The 17,940-nt window shown below is 40.0% G+C and overlaps 1 protein-coding gene across 1 annotated transcript in view; it reads right to left on the bottom strand.

Moving 5' to 3' along the window:
• ITPR3 (inositol 1,4,5-trisphosphate receptor type 3) overlaps positions 1-17,940 on the bottom strand; it is a 141,492-nt gene that overhangs the window by 53,497 nt on the left and 70,055 nt on the right. Inside the window, 19 exon segments of the mRNA XM_032217856.1 lie at positions 154-252; positions 254-320; positions 1,277-1,350; positions 1,352-1,401; positions 1,404-1,441; positions 1,588-1,645; positions 2,160-2,289; positions 3,551-3,747; positions 5,014-5,115; positions 5,118-5,160; positions 5,418-5,562; positions 5,847-6,098; positions 10,308-10,490; positions 11,078-11,197; positions 13,400-13,572; positions 14,423-14,584; positions 15,709-15,850; positions 16,244-16,404; positions 17,442-17,541. Coding sequence (XP_032073747.1) covers positions 154-252; positions 254-320; positions 1,277-1,350; positions 1,352-1,401; positions 1,404-1,441; positions 1,588-1,645; positions 2,160-2,289; positions 3,551-3,747; positions 5,014-5,115; positions 5,118-5,160; positions 5,418-5,562; positions 5,847-6,098; positions 10,308-10,490; positions 11,078-11,197; positions 13,400-13,572; positions 14,423-14,584; positions 15,709-15,850; positions 16,244-16,404; positions 17,442-17,541 — 2,296 coding nt within the window.

The raw sequence follows: 17,940 nt of genomic DNA, 5'->3' as shown, positions 1-17,940 counted from the left end.
TTATCCTCAGAGATTCATAATTTGCTTCCTGCCAAATATTTATTCAGTAGTAAATTCATCTTTACTGCTATGTAAACTGAGGATTAAAATCCCACCTATTTTCAATCCAGATTTACTTTTGTGTTCCCTGCCTTATAACTGGTGTGAATTTACCTCTTTTTTCTCTTTCTTCTCCCCTTCTTGTCCGTTTTCTCCCTTGGAGTTACCCTTCTTTTCCACCCAGAGTTCAGACTTTTCCACCATCATACGAAGTGTTGTCCAACTCTGATTGGATCACTTTGGAGTTCGCAACATCTTGGAGCAGAGATAAGTAGCTGGACCTGGGTTGAAGTACCATAAAGAAACATCAGCTCATTCTGTTTATGCTGCTGGCTAATACAAAGGGGTACAAGGTGAAGGCCTATGGTTTATGATTCATTTGTCCTTCTCATAAGGTCTGAGGGAATTTAAGGCTAGGGATATGTTTCTTTTTATGATGATAACCTAGAGCTATTTCTGATCCACAATGAAAATCCCTTCAGAAATAATATTTAAAATAAAGAAGGGCCATATTGCTTCCGGCATCAGTAGTTTCCAGTCACAGCCCAATATCACCATGGTCACCTTTGTGGATTTGGCAAAAGGTTTAAAAGTATAACATTCATCGAAGAAGCATACAGCTTCCTTTTATGTTGAACTATGAATAGGGTTGAAACCCACTGGAGGTTGTGATGGTATTAGAGGTAAAACCAGTTCATAGAATCTTGCTTCTTGCATGCTAGAGATATGGTGGCATAAAAATTTCAATAAATAAATAAAATAATAACATCATCATGATTTCTCTGCTGTGTGGGGTCCATGGTTGCTCTTTAAGCTTGGTGGTTTTCTTGTAGACATTCCATGCCCCCTTTAGGTAAATCATCAGTGCACCAATACAATAGCTCTAGAAAATGACCACTGCTTTTATATGATTAGTGCCAACCCATCAACAATGTGATAATATAAATAATACCTTCATTTACCATTTGAAATAGGCTGGGTCCAGCAATTTCGAATTAAAATACATACCAGAAAACTACTGGCATCTCCTCTAGTATACCAAACTTCTCAAATAGATAAAAAATAGTGTTTTCTAGTTCCATAAATCATAAGTAGGCCCAAAGAGAGGCAGCATGCTCAATAGCAAAGCAAAAATAAACACATCATGTGAATTTGTTCCAAGGAGAGTGAACCTTAGGTGAAAGGAGTTACAGAAGTGCAAAATGTACCCACCACTAAGAGTTACACTGAGCATTACCTGCTTAAGGTGTGTAGGACTTCCTGACGCTGACTGAAATGTTTAAAGAGAAGCTGAAGAGAGCCTGAGACCAAGAGGTGGATAATCATGCATTGTCAAGTGGATTAGTACCCGGAGAAACATACTCCTCCTTCATCATCCACTTCTAACATACTGCTTGTTTTCCTGTAGCCCAAAGAGAAAAGAAAGAAGAAATCATAACCAACCTCTGGCTCTTAACTCTTCATACTAGAGGGTAAATTGCTTTAGCTATGTATGGGAAAAGCAACCAACAGCAATAATGGAAAACTAACCAGTACAATAAAACTCACCCAACCCCAAACATGGCTTCAGCCTGCTCCCCAATCCGATCCAGATTCATTGTTGCAGCTGGAAGGAAAGAAAGAGCATAAGAAACAAAAAAATGTAACAATTGGGAGATGATGAGGGACAGAAAAAGAAAAAAAAACAAGGAAACATCTGAACTAGTTCATCAACTGTTTATCAATCACCACTATATTTAAATGAAGAGAAAAGTAGATTTCTCAAAGATGATTTAGCTTTAAAATGTCTTAGATATGCCAAAGCTATACAAAATAGGGCAGATGAATTTTCTCTATATATGTGTAATCCTTAATATGGAAGAGTGTCTTACATTCAAAGTCATCTGCTGTGAAGTGAACATGACCATTCTCATTCTTTGCAATAAATCATGATGATCCTAAACATTCCCAATTTCCTATAGATATACTATCATCACACAGTAGATCCTGATTTTCATTTAACAATCAAACATCCATCTACCTTTAGAGCATTATTGAATACTAAGGCAAAATGAAGGCAGAAAAGATTTCTGACTTCAAATCAAAAAGGGAGGAGAGTACCAGGAGAAGCTGGAGCTTACTTGTAGAGTCAAAGGCTGGTGCTGTCCCATCTGCTGCACTGTCCTGCATGGGAAAAACTTCCACAAACTCCTTCTTGAACACTGAGAGCAAATAGGAGATCCTGTAATCCAGTCGCACGTTTAGAATGAACTAGGTATAAGAAGAGAATATGAAAAGATGATCAGTCTTACTCAAGATTGTCCACTCTTTTGGCTTAAATGGGCTACATTAGTGAAGAGGAATTGTCTTAGGCCACATATAAAACATATGGTATTGTTAATATGTATAAATAAAAGACTTCCTTTGGGTTTTTTTGTATATTTTATTATATTATGGGACTACATTACTAACTGTCCAGGGCTACATACAGTCTGTGGACCACAGGTTGGCCAAGTTTTCCATCTCTCAGGCTGGGGGGTCAAACTGTACGCCCCTCAGACAGGGTCCGCAATTTGGGAGTCCTCCTGGACCCACAGCTGACTTTAGAACACCATTTGTCAGCTGTGACCAGGGGGGCATTTGCCCAGGTTCGCCTGGTGCACCAATTGCGTCCCTACCTGAACCGGGAGGCCCTTGCATCAGTCACTTGTGCCCTTGTGACCTCAAGACTGGACTACTGCAACGCGCTCTACATGGGGCAGCCCCTGAAGAGCATTCGGAGACTTCAGCTTGTCCAGAATGCAGCCGCACGAGCAATTGTGGGTGCACCCCGATACACCCATGTCACACCTATCCTCCGCGAGCTGCACTGGCTGCCTATTGGTCTTCGGATACGCTTCAAGGTGCTAGTCGTCACTTATAAAGCCCTTCATGGTATTGGACCTGGGTATTTGAGAGACTGCCTGCTGCCAATTACCTCCAACAGACCTATTAGATCCCACAGATTAGGCCTCCTCCGAATTCCATCTACTGGCCAATGCCAATTGGCTATCACCGGGAGGAGGGCCTTCTCTGTGGCTGCTCCGGCCCTCTGGAACGAGCTCCCCGTGGAGATTCGGACCCTCACCACCCTTCAGGCTTTCCCGCAAAGCCCTTAAAACCTGGTTGTTCCGACAGGCCTGGGCTGACGGATTCCCGCCCCCGCTAGAATTGTGTGGTTGTTGAGTGTTTTTAAATTGTTTGTAGTAGTTGTCCGTTGTTTTTTTCCCCGTTTGTATTCCCCACCCCCCTATTTTGGTTTGTGAGCCGCCCTGAGTCTCTCCGGGAATAGGGCGGCATAGAAATGCAAATAAATCATATTAAAATCATATTAAATTATATCTGGTCTAGCCCATTTACAGACTTTCTAGCCTTTAGTCATTCCTTTTCCCTTCTCTAAAGTCATTATCATAAATGGCCCCAGCCAAAGCTACTGTGTCATAGAGTCATGGCTCATAGTGTGTGAAATTCAGAACTACTGAATTTCTCTAACCTGCAATATCTCTAGAATTTTCAGCTTTGTTTCCATCACTACTATGTTTTCATTTTCAATGCTTCTTCCCCTATCTGCTGGCTCAGGAACAACCACGGCATTCATGTTCGATGAACCAAAGATGGACTGCTTCCTGCTCAGCATCATGGTAGACATCATCTGGCCAACACCATGGATGGATCTTCGGACATTTTTCCCTAGGAAAGAAACCACATTCCACCAAACTTAATACTTGCTCCTATGTTCAGTCAGATCACCGAAGGTTTGTACAGTAAATTAAGGATATGGATAGAAGAAATCCCCACTGTAATCTCCTATCTGTGATGAATTTTTTGAACTATATCTCCTCCTCAATTAAGATTTGTTTCATTACTTATTTCATAGTTTAATTGACTTTAAACTTAAAAAGTATACAGTACCTAAAGCCACTCGGTTTTTTTATATGTATAAAAAAATCTATCCCACTTCAAAAAAAAGTGCCCACTTTATGGTTAGAGAAAATGATACACCAGCCCATAGGGTTTAGACCAGAGGTATTCTTATTGGGTATTCTACCAGAGAAATATAGTAAAGAAGATTCATATTTGATTGTACAGATAATAACAGAAGGTAGAATTGTATTTGCACAAAATTGGAAAACAGATAAAATCCCATCAGAAGGAGAGATAATAAAGAAGATATTGGATTGTGCAGAAATGAACAGGTTGACATGAAAATAAAGGACAAAGAGGAATCAGTGTACTACAAGACATAGGGCGATTTTATGATTGGTTAGAAAATAGATACAAGTAGAAAGAGAAAGGACAATGTATAAAACAAATAACTCAGATGACACATTATTAAATTGGGGGGGGGGAATAGAAAAGTAGTAAAATGAAAGTATACAAGCTAAAAAATGATACACGTGAATTATTATTAGAATAAAATGTAACAGAGAAATTATTTTGTATGAAAATATAAAGTTGGGATTGCTGAAATGCCACCCAGAGAACCCATCAGAGAAAGTAAATAAGCAAATAAGCAACAACGGAAAGGAGGAAGGATGAGGGAGGGAAAGGAAGAAAAGGTAAAGCAGAGGAAGTAAGGGAGGGGAAGAAGGAGGAGACGAGAGGGGGGAGAAAGAGGGAAGAAGAAAGGAGAAGGAGAGGAGAAAAGAAGAAAGCAGAGAAGGGAGGTTGAGAAGAGAGAAGGAGCAAGGGTTGTTGCAAAATAAGATGGCGGTATGGGGTGGCAAGAAAGTGACCCCAACTATAATCTATATATTTGTGAGAAATAATGATAAAGATTAATGATGAATAGATAAATATTAAAAGTAATTATAAGAGTGTATATTTGTGAATGAATTTGAAAGAGAAAAATAAAAACTTTCTTTAAAAAAGTGCCCCTTTTTCCTTCACGCATTGTGAAGGTAAATAAGTGCATTGCATTTTGTCTTAGCCTCTGTCAGGGCTTGCCAGGCCTACCAGTCACATCCTCGTTATACATGGCCTGCATCATCAGCTGAGGGCTCTGGACACAATCTATGATGCCAAGAAGAGTCCGTGTCAAGCGCAGCAGTTCACTGAGCTGTAGAAGCCGAAGTAGATGAGGTTGTGCGCAAGACTGACAACCTGGAAAGATGCCGGTTCAGACACAAGGGAAGAAACCAATTAGATGACTGAGCACTAGCTCTAGAGTCTAGAACAACAGAAAGCAGTCACAGTGAAAAACCACTTAAAACAAAATCCTGGATACTTCTGAGTACATAGGAAAACCAATTTCCAAGAAACAAATTGATCTTTGCTCTTGCCAGAAACTGAAATTGTGCAATTAGCCTGTCTCACATGGGAGGAAAACTTCCACAACATATCAAAGGCAAGTGTCTCACCTCAAAAGTCAGTTTATTTTTCTCCTCATTAGCAAAAGGAACTGCTTCACTGACTACATTGTTGAGATAATCTTCCACAAACTCCATTGTGCTGGCAAATTTATTCTTCTTGTCATCTCTTGAACTGTTCACATTGGAATCATAGCTACAAAGAAAATGAACTGAACAAATCAAGGGATATGGTTTGTAGTGCAAACCACCTCCCACCTTTCATATAAGATAACCTATGCATGTTTATTTAGAAGTAAGTCCTACTGCCTACAAATAGATTTCAATTGGAACCAAAATTACAAGTCAGGGCTGCATTATGTTCCTATTCTCAATATGTACACAGGGGTGAATATGAATTAGCAGGACCTTTTAATTGCTATATAATGTCTCTTCATTTGTCTCATTCCCTTTCCCACATAAAGATTTTTAATGGCTTACTCTTTGATGGTGATTGCTGTAGGAATCTCGGTCCACAGGCGTGCAAATTTCACAGGCATTACTTTCTCCTGTGGGTCCCTGTCCACATGTACATGCAGCATGAGATGACAGAAAGAGGCTCGGAGGTCAAAGGGCAACATTTCATCTGCCATGCAGAGAAATATTAGCTCCACACCCAATTGTTTGGAGATTTCTTTAATGGCTAAGTATTGCCGATCCATGCACATGCGAGCAAACAGCTTCAGTTGGTATCTGTGAAGACAAAAGTAAAGCTGTGAAAAAGAAAGTGTAATAAAAGTGAACTCTGAGAAGGTTCACGCCAGCAAGGAATCACCTTCATCAGCCAGCCTTGGACTCCTCGGCTCCATGCCATCCTCCCCTCCATGATTCCTTCTCACCACCCATCATCCCACATCCATCTGTGATGACCCCTCCCTCTTCCCAACTCCAAAACAGCACAATGGGGCCTGCCCTTGATAGTCGCCATCTCAGATGTTGACAATAAGGATAAGGTGACCAGACGTCCCGTTTTGGCGGGACACCCCCGCTTTTTGATGCATTTTCCCGCGTCCCGCCCGCTTTTTAAAAGGCACGCTTTTTTTTGGCGCTCGCTAGCTCCCGCCCATCAGCTGCTGGGCTGGCTCATCGTTCTGTTCTATGCTGACCTACAAATTTAAGCCAGCCCAGCCTGCCGCTCACTGATTTGATTGGCTGGACTCCAGCCAATCAGTGAGCTGGCCAACCAGCTCACTGATTGGCTTGGACTCCTTAGCTGAGGACGCCTGCGCGAGTCTCCATTTTATTTTGTCTTTCTTGTTGGGTTGCAGCTGCCGCTACTGGTGGTGAGTAAAATAAATCATGTTTTGTAAATATGTACTTATTTTATTCTTATTGTCTTATTTGGTACCGTGGGAATTGGGAGGCGCTGGGCTGGGGGGAGGAGACAGCCCCCTTCTCCCCCTTTGGCTTTGCGGAGTTCACAGCCAGCCCCTGTGCTGCGCTGGCACGGGCGGCAAGTCTGGATGGACCACGTGGAAGTTCTCTGCGCGACCGCCAGCCGCTGTTTACTCCCGAGTAAAAATTTACTCGGGAGTAAAATTTACTCCCGAGTAAAAATTTTACTCGGGAGTAAATTTTACTTACTCCCAAGTAAAAATTTTACTCGGGAGTAAAATTACTCCCGAGTAAAAATTTTACTCGAAGTAAAAAAGCGGCTGCCGGTCGCGCAGAGAACTTCCACGTGGTTCCATCCAGACTTGCCGCCCGTGCCAGCTCGCACAAGGGCTGGCTGTGAACTCCGCAAAGCCAAAGGGGGAGAAGGCAGGGGGCTGTCTCCTCCCCCCAGCCCAGCAAACAGAGTCCGTTTTTCAGCCGTGCAGACAACTTCCACGTGGCTTCCGCGCTTCCGCGGCTCTCGCAGCCCGGCAGAAGCCACGTGGAAGTTCTCTGGGCGAGGTGAAAACAGCCGCCGCCACCGCCCGCCTTCCCCGGCTGGGCTGGCTTAAATTTGTAGGTACATAACGAAACGATGAGCCAGCCTGGGCGGGGGAGCCTCCCCCCGCCCATCAGCTGCTAGCTAGCTCGCTGGGCTGGCTCATCGTTCGTTATGTACCTACAAATTTTATTTCGTCTTTCTTTCTTGTTGGGGTTGCAGCTGCGCTTACTCACTGGTGGTGGGTGTGTGTGTGAGAGAGAGAGAGAGGTAATTCATAAAATCACTTCCCCCTCCAGCCATTCTTCCCCGGCTTTCCTACAACTGACATTTCTGCCACTGCATGGTTTTTTTAAAAAAAATTGTGGCGGAGGCTGTTTGCTTCAAGGTGGCTTGCCTCGTCGTTTGGGGCAGGGGGAGGGCTCTGCCTTAGCAAGAATTGCATTAAAGACCAGAGCAACAGGTATTTCCTTATTTGCCTGGAGATAGATAATTCCTAGGGATACTTGCCATGTTCTTTCATCTGTGTGTGTGTGTGTGAGAGAGAGAGTGTGTGTGTGTGTGTGAGAGAGAGAGAGAGAGAGAGGTAATTCATAAAATCACTTCCCCCTCCAGCCATTCTTCCCCGGCTTTCCTACAACTGACATTTCTGCCACTGCATGGTTTTTTTAAAAAAAAAATTGTGGCGGAGGCTGTTTGCTTCAAGGCGGCTTGCCTCGTCGTTTGGGGCGGGGGGAGGGCTCTGCCTTAAGCAAGAATTGCATTAAAGACAGAGCACAGGTATTTCCTTATTTGCCTGGAGATAGATAATTCCTAGGGATACTTGCCATGTTCTTTCATCACCATGACGATCTTATTTTTTTGAGCTAAATGTATTTTTCCAGTTGAATTGGGCATAATCTTTTTTATTGATCCACTGTCAGGAAGAGGGATTATAATTTAAAACAGATGATTTCAGTGGCATCTTTTTTTTATTAATTTAAATTTCTTTCCGTTCTCCATACCCATCTTCTTGTATCAAATAATAGCTGTGGATTCATTGGTATTAAGTGTATATGTTTGAAAGCAGTGCAGGAAATCTTGAAAACTTATGAATTTCTCTCCCCTCTGTGGCATTAGGCCTTAGTAACTGATTTGCTATATAACACCTTGTGTCATATATAGTCAATATAGGCACAGAGTTAATTTTTTTAACATTTTCTAATGGTGGTGTGCCTTGTGATTTTTTTCATGGAAAAAGCGTGCCTTTGCACAAAAAAGGTTGAAAAACACTGCATTAATATATCCATTTCGGCACAGTCCATAATTTTTCTTATTATTTCTTCTTCATTTAGGTTTAGTTTATTTTTCCACTTCTGGGCGAAAGCGATCCTTGCTGCTGTAAGTATATGTAGTATTAGATATTGTATTTCTTTTTGTATTTCATCGGTATAATTCCTAATAGAAAGAGTTCAGGTTTCCAATCTAACTTAACCTTTGTTATTTCTTCCAACCAATTTTTGATCCTTTCCAGAATTTTTTTGCCTCTTCACAAGTCCACCATAAATGATAATATGTGCCATGATGTATTGAATCACATTTCCAGAAATTTAGCGAGGTATTTGTTGAAATTTTGGCCAACCTTGACGGTGCCAGATGCCATCTATAATAAAGCATTTTGTACTGGTTTTCCTTGTATGGGATTGATAGTGTCATTCTTAAATTTATTCCCCAAAATTTTTCCCATTTGTCTAGTTCAATGTTATAGCCAAAGTTCTGTGCCCATTTTATCATTGGTTCTTTTACAATTTCCTCTTCCATTTGATACTTCAAGAGGAATTTGTATATTTTCCCTATCATCTTTCTGTCCAAACTTTGAATAATTTTATCCAATTCGTGTGGTTCTGTTTCAATACCATATATTTAGTGTCTTTATTGTATTAGTTTTAATTTGGAGGTAGGTTAGCCAATCACCTTTCATATTCTGATCTGCCAATTCTTCAATTGTTTTTAAATTTCCCTGTCTATCAATTAGATCTCTGTATCTTAGAATTTTGTTCCAATCTGTAAAATTTGGGTGTGTCGTTCTTTCTGTTGGTGATAGCCAATTTGGGGTTTTCACATAGTGTTTTTTTTTTATTTTGAGCCATTGTTGCACTAAAGTTCCAATTAAATGATTTTGAAAGTATTTGTGCGTTTTATGTTTGTCATTCCAAAAGAAAATTATGCCAGCCTGCCTGCAGGTCATGGCCTTCTAAGATCAGAATTCTTTTATTCTTTAACTCAATCCAATCCTTCATCATTGTCATTGTTACTGCAGTTGCGTATATACTAGGCTCCCTGTGTGCTTCCATCCATCGCTACGAAGATCTGCTGACTCTGCCTGCCTGCTGGTAAGTGAGCCGGGTTTTTTCTTTTATTTTTTTAATGTATTTTAAAATAATATTTTATTTATTGTGCATATGATTTTTTAAAATAGTGGTATTCTGTGTTGATTCTTTTTTTAAATTGTCTTAGACTATTTAAAAAAAGATTCTATCCAAAATAAATTGAAACAAGCCTTTTTTAAAATTTCTATGCACAATACTTTGAAATGGACTCAGGAGTCATGATTGACACTGAGTGAATTTGCACTTTAATAATCAGGAAGATACAATGGCATTGAAAAAAGGGACTGATGACCATTTTTCACACTTAGCGACCGTTGCGACCATTTTTCACACTTAGCGACCGTTGCAGCATCCTCATGGTCACGTGATCAAATTTTGTTTGGCAACAGATTCGTATTTATGCTGGTTTCAGTGTCCTGGGGTGACCTTTTGACAAAAAAATTTTTTAAAAAAAGCCCCCCCCCCCCCCCCCCCCCGGTCAAGGGTGTCCCTCTTTTCCAATCTGAAAATCTGGTCACCTTAAATAAGGATGAGAAAGTAAAGATTTGTCCAGCTTTCAAAGACTATTCAGTAAGAGACAAAAGCTATTAAACTTGAAAAAAAATAAGTCAATGATCAGACACAAGGAACATAGTTAGGCCACAGGAACCAAAATATTACCTGTAGTAACTCAAAACATTCTCATCATGGGCATTCCCTGCTCGCGCTTCCTGGGCCAACTGTCGGATGCTTTTCTCATGATTATCATTGTTTCTGTCAGTCCAGGTCAACCAGACTTCCTCCTCAGAAAATTCAATACTCAGATATTCATGAGTCTGAGACATCTCCTTCACAGGTCTCAATCTGAAAAACAAAAATGCTTCCACTCACTTTCTAGGAAAAGAAATCACCCAAAGCCATTTAATTCTGAGCTGAGTGTGGTGAATTATTTTCTTCCTCTCTGCCACACTATCTTTCTTTTAATTACTTTTTCTTCCAAAATTATTTAACTGCAAAATAATGGCTACAAAATCATCTAAGAGTTTAATACTTGGAATATATTGATTCCTTCCAAGAGAGTATAATAAAAAGTACCATATGTAACCAGCATTCTATATATACATTTGAAGGAAGGTGATCTTTATGAAATTTCCTTCTAACATTAAAAAAAGATTTGAAAGGTAGCCATGTCAGACCAGCTCAGTTTCTAACAATCCACAACCACAATTTGACCAAATGAGATCAAGCTTACATTACTGCATCTCCTCCCAAGAGTATTTTAATAAATATATTTTAATATAAACCTGTAGGCCCAGTACATTTATTTTTAAACCCTATGATATAGGCTGAAAATGACTTAGCATTGTCATATCATGATAGCAAAAAGAGTAGTAGGGGAAGAAGACAGTAGTACAATTGTTCAAAGAAAAAAGGGCACACTGGATACTCACTCAGTTTGGATTAAGATATCAGTGTTCTTGGGGTCCAGGACACACTTGCAGATCAGCTCTTGAGTTACGGGAATTGCTACATGGTTTGACACACACAAGTCTGATAGATAGTCCAAAAACCTGGAGGAGAAGTAAAGGGTTCAAATGATCTTTCAAGCAATTTGATGGGCCTTTTAAAAATCCTATATTGCACAAAAGATGTAAAATGGAAAGGAACAACTGACAGGCTCTCTGTCAGTTGTTCCTTTCCATTTTACATCTTTTACACCTTTATCATATGATAGAAAGATGAAAGTATCAGATCACCTGGTTTTGAGCACCAAAACAAGGCAAAAATCACACTTCATTGCTCCTGATTCTGTCCTAACAACAGTTATCCTGATCCAATCCTGATCTGAAATGTAAACTCTCCAGTCTAAAAAAACATTATTACTGTACTTTTGGCATCAGAAGGCACAAAGATAGTAAAGAACCAGGTTGCATGAAGAAACATCTTGGAAAGAACAACCCACTCCAGAAGTTTTTTATTCCTGAGTAATCTGACTTCAATAATCAGAGATAATCAGTGCCAACTATGCTTTGGTGAAAATTGGAGTTGCCAGCACTCAGACTAAAGCAATCAGAAGCTGAAACAATTTCTATTAAATTCTGTAATGCACAGATGTATTTTAATTCAAAGTAGTATAATAGCCATTGTTTAACAGTGGCAATTGGGCCTTGCAACTCTATTCTTAAGTAATACAACAATAAAGCACATAATGAGACTGCACCAACTTGCAATGTAGTTATGGAAGTCCTGGTTTCCATTATGAGATGAGTTTCATGTAGTTGCAGCATCCCATGGATATGTGATTGCCATTTGTGACCTTCTGTCAGCTTCCCTATTGACTCTGCTCGTTGGAAGCCCACAGCGAAGGTTGTAAATGGCAATCACGGGACAGTGGAATGCTACAACAACATAAATGTAAGTTGCCAAGCACCTACATCACAAACATGTGACCACTGGGATGCTGCAACAGCACAAAGAAGAGTTGTAAATGTAATGGAATGCATGAATGATCTTGGGAAATACTTGAGATACTGCCTAGGAAACAGACGAGAGAGACAGGAGCTCATAGTCACTTAATTAAGAAAGAAACTTAGAAAGAATCCGCTCTCATGGATCAAACAGTTAAAAGTAGAGATGGGAAGTTTCTGCTTTAGACTTGCAGGATTCTGTGAATGTAGTCTTACAATAAATTAGAATTAGTTCATTTTATTGTGTTTCCTGTCTGTTTTAGCTGGGTGGGCTGATGTAAGTCCTCCTTGTTCAGAATCCTCAAAACTTTGAACAGCTGCTGAACAAGTAGGTGTTCAACAAGGACTATTTGTATTTATTTTCTTGGAAACTGATCCTTTACGTGGACCCAACAATTAGTTCTGTTCTGGCCATTGAACCTCATCTACCAATAAGAAACTTTACTCATCTCAGACTTTGGATTGGGACTAGTATTTTATCTATCAAATCCACTGTAAATGCACTGATGTTGACTCCGGGATGTTAATAACGTTATCAAAGCCTTTACCCCAGTTCACTTTCCTTACAACTAATTACCATATTTTTCAGACTATAAGGTGCGCCTAGATTTACAGGAGGAAAACAAGAAAAAATAGTTTTTGCCCTCCCCGGCCCCAGAAGCACTCTACATTGCTTCGCATGTCCTGTTTTTGCCAAAAACACACTGGCTTTTGGCCTGCAGAGTGCTTCTGGGGCTGGGGAGGGCAAAAATGGGATGTGGAGCCCAAAAACAGGCTTATTTATGGCAAAAACGGGATGTGCGGAGCACTGTAGAGTGCTTCTGGGAGCCAGGGAGGGTGAAAATGTGACATGCAGAAGGTTCAGTAGACCAAAAACAGGCCCGTATTCCAGTGGTGGGTTTCTATTTTTTTTACTACTGTTTGCTCGTGCGTGTGTGCGTGCGTGGGCACAGACTCCCACCGCCGCCACTACTGGTTTGCCCAGTTCGGAGCAACCGACCTCTGCCGTATTCGGTCTAAATCACTGAAATTTTCAGCCACTTTTTTTTGGGGGGGGGGTGCGTCTTATACTCTGAAAAATACGGTACCTGAACACTATTGGCAATTTGGATTGCCAATTATCCAACACAGCAAACAAATCAACAATGAGCCTAAACTCTTAATTAATCTTTAACATAATCTTAATATAATTAAAATCCACAGCTAATGTCTTTTGACACATGCAAGATGCCTGTTAACTACTGCAGAAGAGCTCGGTAGTTTAAAAATATGCAATTTGTTCCATTGACCTTAAGTGATACTCACCTGGGTTCCCGATTCTTTCGCACCAGACTCACAAATGTTTCCACTTCAGTTTTAGTTATGTGCTTTTCAAGAAGTTTACGGTTGTTATGCAAGAGGGCAGTGATGGTGTCCTCAGCCAAAATGTCATAGCCAATTTGTGACTGCATCATGCCAAACTGCTTAGCAATGTGTTCCTGGAAAAAGAGAAATCATATCTGAGTAGAGCAATTCCACGTTAAAATTGTGAGCTAATTTAGCAACTACTGAATAGCCAAAAATGTGAAGATTTTTTTCAAACGATAATACTGTATATATAACAATTTTCTTACATATCAGCAAACCCATAGAACAAATGAATCTTAACTGACATACTTCTACATGGATCATTTATTCTTATTAAGATTAAATAGTCCAGAAAAATGAACATTAGACTAATCATGGACTAATCTTCTAAACCAGTGATGGCTAACCTTTTTGTCCTGTGCCAAAATTGCATGCGCACACAACAGCGTGCTTACACCTAAAATGCAATGTGCCCCACCACCCTGTGCATGCGTCCATGACCCTCTGTGACCCCCATCTCTCTGTGAATGCGTGCAACACCCCGCACATGTGCATGACCCCCTGTGCCCCATTTTGGACTAGCAAGTCACCCCCTCGGACAAAAAATCAGATGGGGGGCCACATCGTACCCCCAGTGGCCTGTTTTGGACTAGCAGATGTCCATGAAGCCTCCTTAAACAAACGGGGTGTGAGGGGGTGCTGCTACCCCGTGCTTCCCCCATGCATGTATGTGTGACCCCCTGCCCCGTACATGCACGCACAACCCTCTCCCCCCCTCATACATGCACGCCCATCTCCCGCATATGTGCAGAGACCCGAAAATCAGCTGGCCAGCGGGAAGCACGCAGACATGCGTGATGGTGCTGAGATGGGCGACAGCTTGCGTGCCCGCAGAGAGAGCTTCGTGCCATAGGTTTGCCATCACGGCTCTAAACCAACCCTAAACCAGCAATATCCATATCCGTATTGGTAAATGCTTACCTGGTTCTTGCGGTAATCCTCCTGGGAATGCCTCAGTACTCTATAGCAGAGCCGGAACATGTATTGGTAGGGGGCATTCTTCTGGTCAGATAGCTCTTCCAGGCGAACAAGTGGGCCTTCCTCACCCTTTTCCTTAAATGGAGCCTTCAGAATTCCAAAGATCTGTTTGGCACAGAAAGGATGTTATCAGTCCAACTGAAAAGTGTATTTTACGGGTGGGGGGGGGGATTCCAAACCATCAAGTCTTGATTCTGGAATATTTCATATCTTTTATCTATTGATAAACAAATTTACTTGCGGTTTACTGAAATCACTGAGCTCCTTAATCTCATCTGGATGAGGTAAAAAGTCAAGAGGCCAGATCAAAATGTTTCAAAAAAGTCTATCATAGGTAACAATGAAATGCAACAGGCTTAATCCCAATTCCAAGACAGCTTCAGAACTAGATAGAAACTGCTTTAAAATGTTGTCAAAAAAGAGGGAACTTACAAAAAAAGAAGTAAGATACAACTGTCTTTCCAAGTACTTATGAACGTGTGTCCAATGGAAGATCTACTTCTATGTTATCCTGCCTAAGATATCAGCTAATTCCCAGGCCTTTGTTCCATCTGCATCTTGATATGGAGATCAGCCATTCTTGAATGGTATAAAGACTTCCATGATTCTGAGTTTCAGTTCTCTATCTGGTTCTTCTGAGGGACTAGCAGAAACCTGCTCAGAATGGCTTTTATTGTGTTCTCTCAGGACTTGAAGACTTCCAGTCCATCTCCTCAAAGGAATGCTTCTCCACTATCCAAGTTGACTCTTTTTAATTTTACTTTTGAAAATTACCCGTCCTCCTATAATACAATAAGGATGAATAACCTGGTGCCTTCCAGGTGTGTTGGACTTCAACAATCTCAGCCATCATGGCCAATGGCAAGAGATTATGGTTTCAAATGACTATCTCATTTTCAAGAATAGACATGGCACACACTATGTCTATTCAAACTGAATTCAGCTAAGAGAAAAAGTCTTCATTATATTGAATTTAAAAAGTTGAACAAATTTGAAAAGGCAGCCCTGTCATTTTAGATCAAGTAGGTCAAAAAGTGCAAGGTTGCTATTTCTCCAAATGATACCTATGTTATCTTATATATCTTGCTACTGGAGTAAACCACGGGAATTTTCTGCAGTCTTAGAAAAAACATTTCATTGCAGAATTGCATAAATATTCCGGAATACTGAAATCTCTTCACTTAATAATGCAAAGAGCATGTTTTACTTTGTTCTGGAGAATCAATCACCTGCTTCAGTATGTTCTGTTCCCTCATAAGCTTCTGCCTTTCCCGGTTGGCCTTGGTAATAACAATATCCAAAACATTCTGACCGTTGTTGGGTACATCGCTGACAAAAAAAACCAAGTCCTCCAACAGTTGGATGACAAACCTGCCAGAGAAATCATAATTAATTTCATCAGTGAAACACATTGCATAAATCAAGATCATGCAACAGTTATTTGGACAATAAATAGTTATTTCATAGGAAACAAAAACAACATAAATATTAGTCATGCTTTTTAAATGTTTTGCCTAGGTCTTTAAAATTCAAAGTTATTTACAATTTGAACTTAACTTTTCAGGATCTAGAGCATAAAATTTCATTGTACAAGACAAAGCAATAGACTACGTCATAAATGGGAACAATATTCTCTTGCAGAATGAAAATTGGATTCTTGCAAAAGGGAGCCATGTATTAGTACTTCAGGCTAATTGACTTAATCCCACACAAATTGATCTGTCTATTATATGTCCAGTGTTGCAAAATACTTGTGCTTTTTACCTCCGGTCATTCTGACTAAGGAATCCTTCATTCATCTTCTCTACTGCATTAGCTAGCATGTAGCTGGCATCATTAGCAAAATCCAGGTCTCGGATTTCTGATACTGGAACAGAAACAATGGCAAAAGCCTCTTTGTCTTCTTTGGTTGGGCAGGTACCAAGCTGAAAAGCAGAAGCATATAATGTAGTTCCGTGCATTGCTCAAATGTCTACATTTGCAAACTATATTCTCTACATCACATCCAGATAATACTAAATACTAAAAATTAATATTAAATGCTCACTTATCATGAGCCACTTTAAATATTATTTTCTTTAGACAGAAAAGCATGAGGACAGACAGACAGACAAATATAAAATCAATTTAAGAGACAACTGTGGATCTCATGAGAAAATAGCCAATGAAGAGAATATGAGAGATGACCCATTCCAAAGAATGAACTGTTCTGATGAGGGTGGCAGAGAGCAATGAGAAGTTTTAGGCAGTCTGCAAGGCAAGAAAGAAGCAGCAAGAGGAGAATGAATATGCATATATTTCAGGTGGTGTGTATTTGAGACCTACAGGGGAAGGAAATGAAAATATTTAGGAATGAGCCTGAAAAGAAGGGATGAGAATTGTGAGATTGAATAACTTGGTTTAAGTTTGGGGTGTCATATCCCAGTTCAACTGAGCATTCCAACTTCTTAGAAATTAAAGAAAGCAACACAATCACAAAGTTAGCCATTTCTGAATATGTAACCTGTCAGATAATGAGGATTTAATAGCTGCCAGCTGATTGTAAGGTTGTAAACTGTAAACTGTAAGCTGATGCAATAAAGATGATTCAGAAATGAGATGTCTATATAGATTAAGAGGACATTTCTCTCTCTCATCATGTATCTCATTTCTCTCCTTGTGTCTGTAGCTGAGTGGTAAGGGATTTATCTACCATGTGTATGTCTGTACATATTTGTATATAAACCACTATTAATTGTCTAAAGGCTCTGTGTGCTGTGTTGTGCTCCTGGGTTTATCTCATAACATTAGTCACGCTGCCAAAACTCTGACATAACCTCTTGTAAAGTACCTCTGAAAGTTGCTTAAAATTCTAACTCTAAAATTCTGACTAGATCAAAAAGGGCAGAAACCTCCAGTCGGCATTAGTTCCATTAGCAAACAGCTTTAGTAGTAGTAGCTTCTGATCAAGGAAGAAAGATACCATAAGACGGATGGGCCGCTCCTCATCAATGTCAATGGGTACATTGGTACTCTGGATCCAAGTATTGGTGCAGAGGTGACGTAATCGAACATAGGAATTTCTGAAAATGAATAGAGAATTAATATTATTCCTTAACAGACTTTCTACAAGAGCTCATGGCCACTTTATAAATGGTAATATAATCTTGACCTTCTGTTTCAGGACTTATTACCAAGTTTATGTATTTTGGTTTTAGAAACAGGAAGAAATATAGTAATCACTTAGAGTTCCACTACAAGACTTGAAGCAAATAAAGTCTTAAATTTCAATACTTTTAACATAACTTTACATTTGCAAACTCTGAATTATATCCCTTTCATAACTTACTGGATGTCAGAAATAACCTTTAGTGCACTCATGTTTAATTCCATAAAGATGTAAAAAGGGGAGCTGTGATATTTGAAATGCATATATTATTTACTACATGCAATATCCCAAAGTGCTTCTTGTCCTATTTTCT

This window comes from Thamnophis elegans, chromosome 5 (assembly GCF_009769535.1).
Source record: "Thamnophis elegans isolate rThaEle1 chromosome 5, rThaEle1.pri, whole genome shotgun sequence".
Lineage (NCBI taxonomy): Eukaryota > Metazoa > Chordata > Lepidosauria > Squamata > Colubridae > Thamnophis > Thamnophis elegans.
The sequence above is the reverse complement of the archived record's forward strand: the minus strand, read 5'-3'. Positions and strand labels throughout refer to the sequence as shown.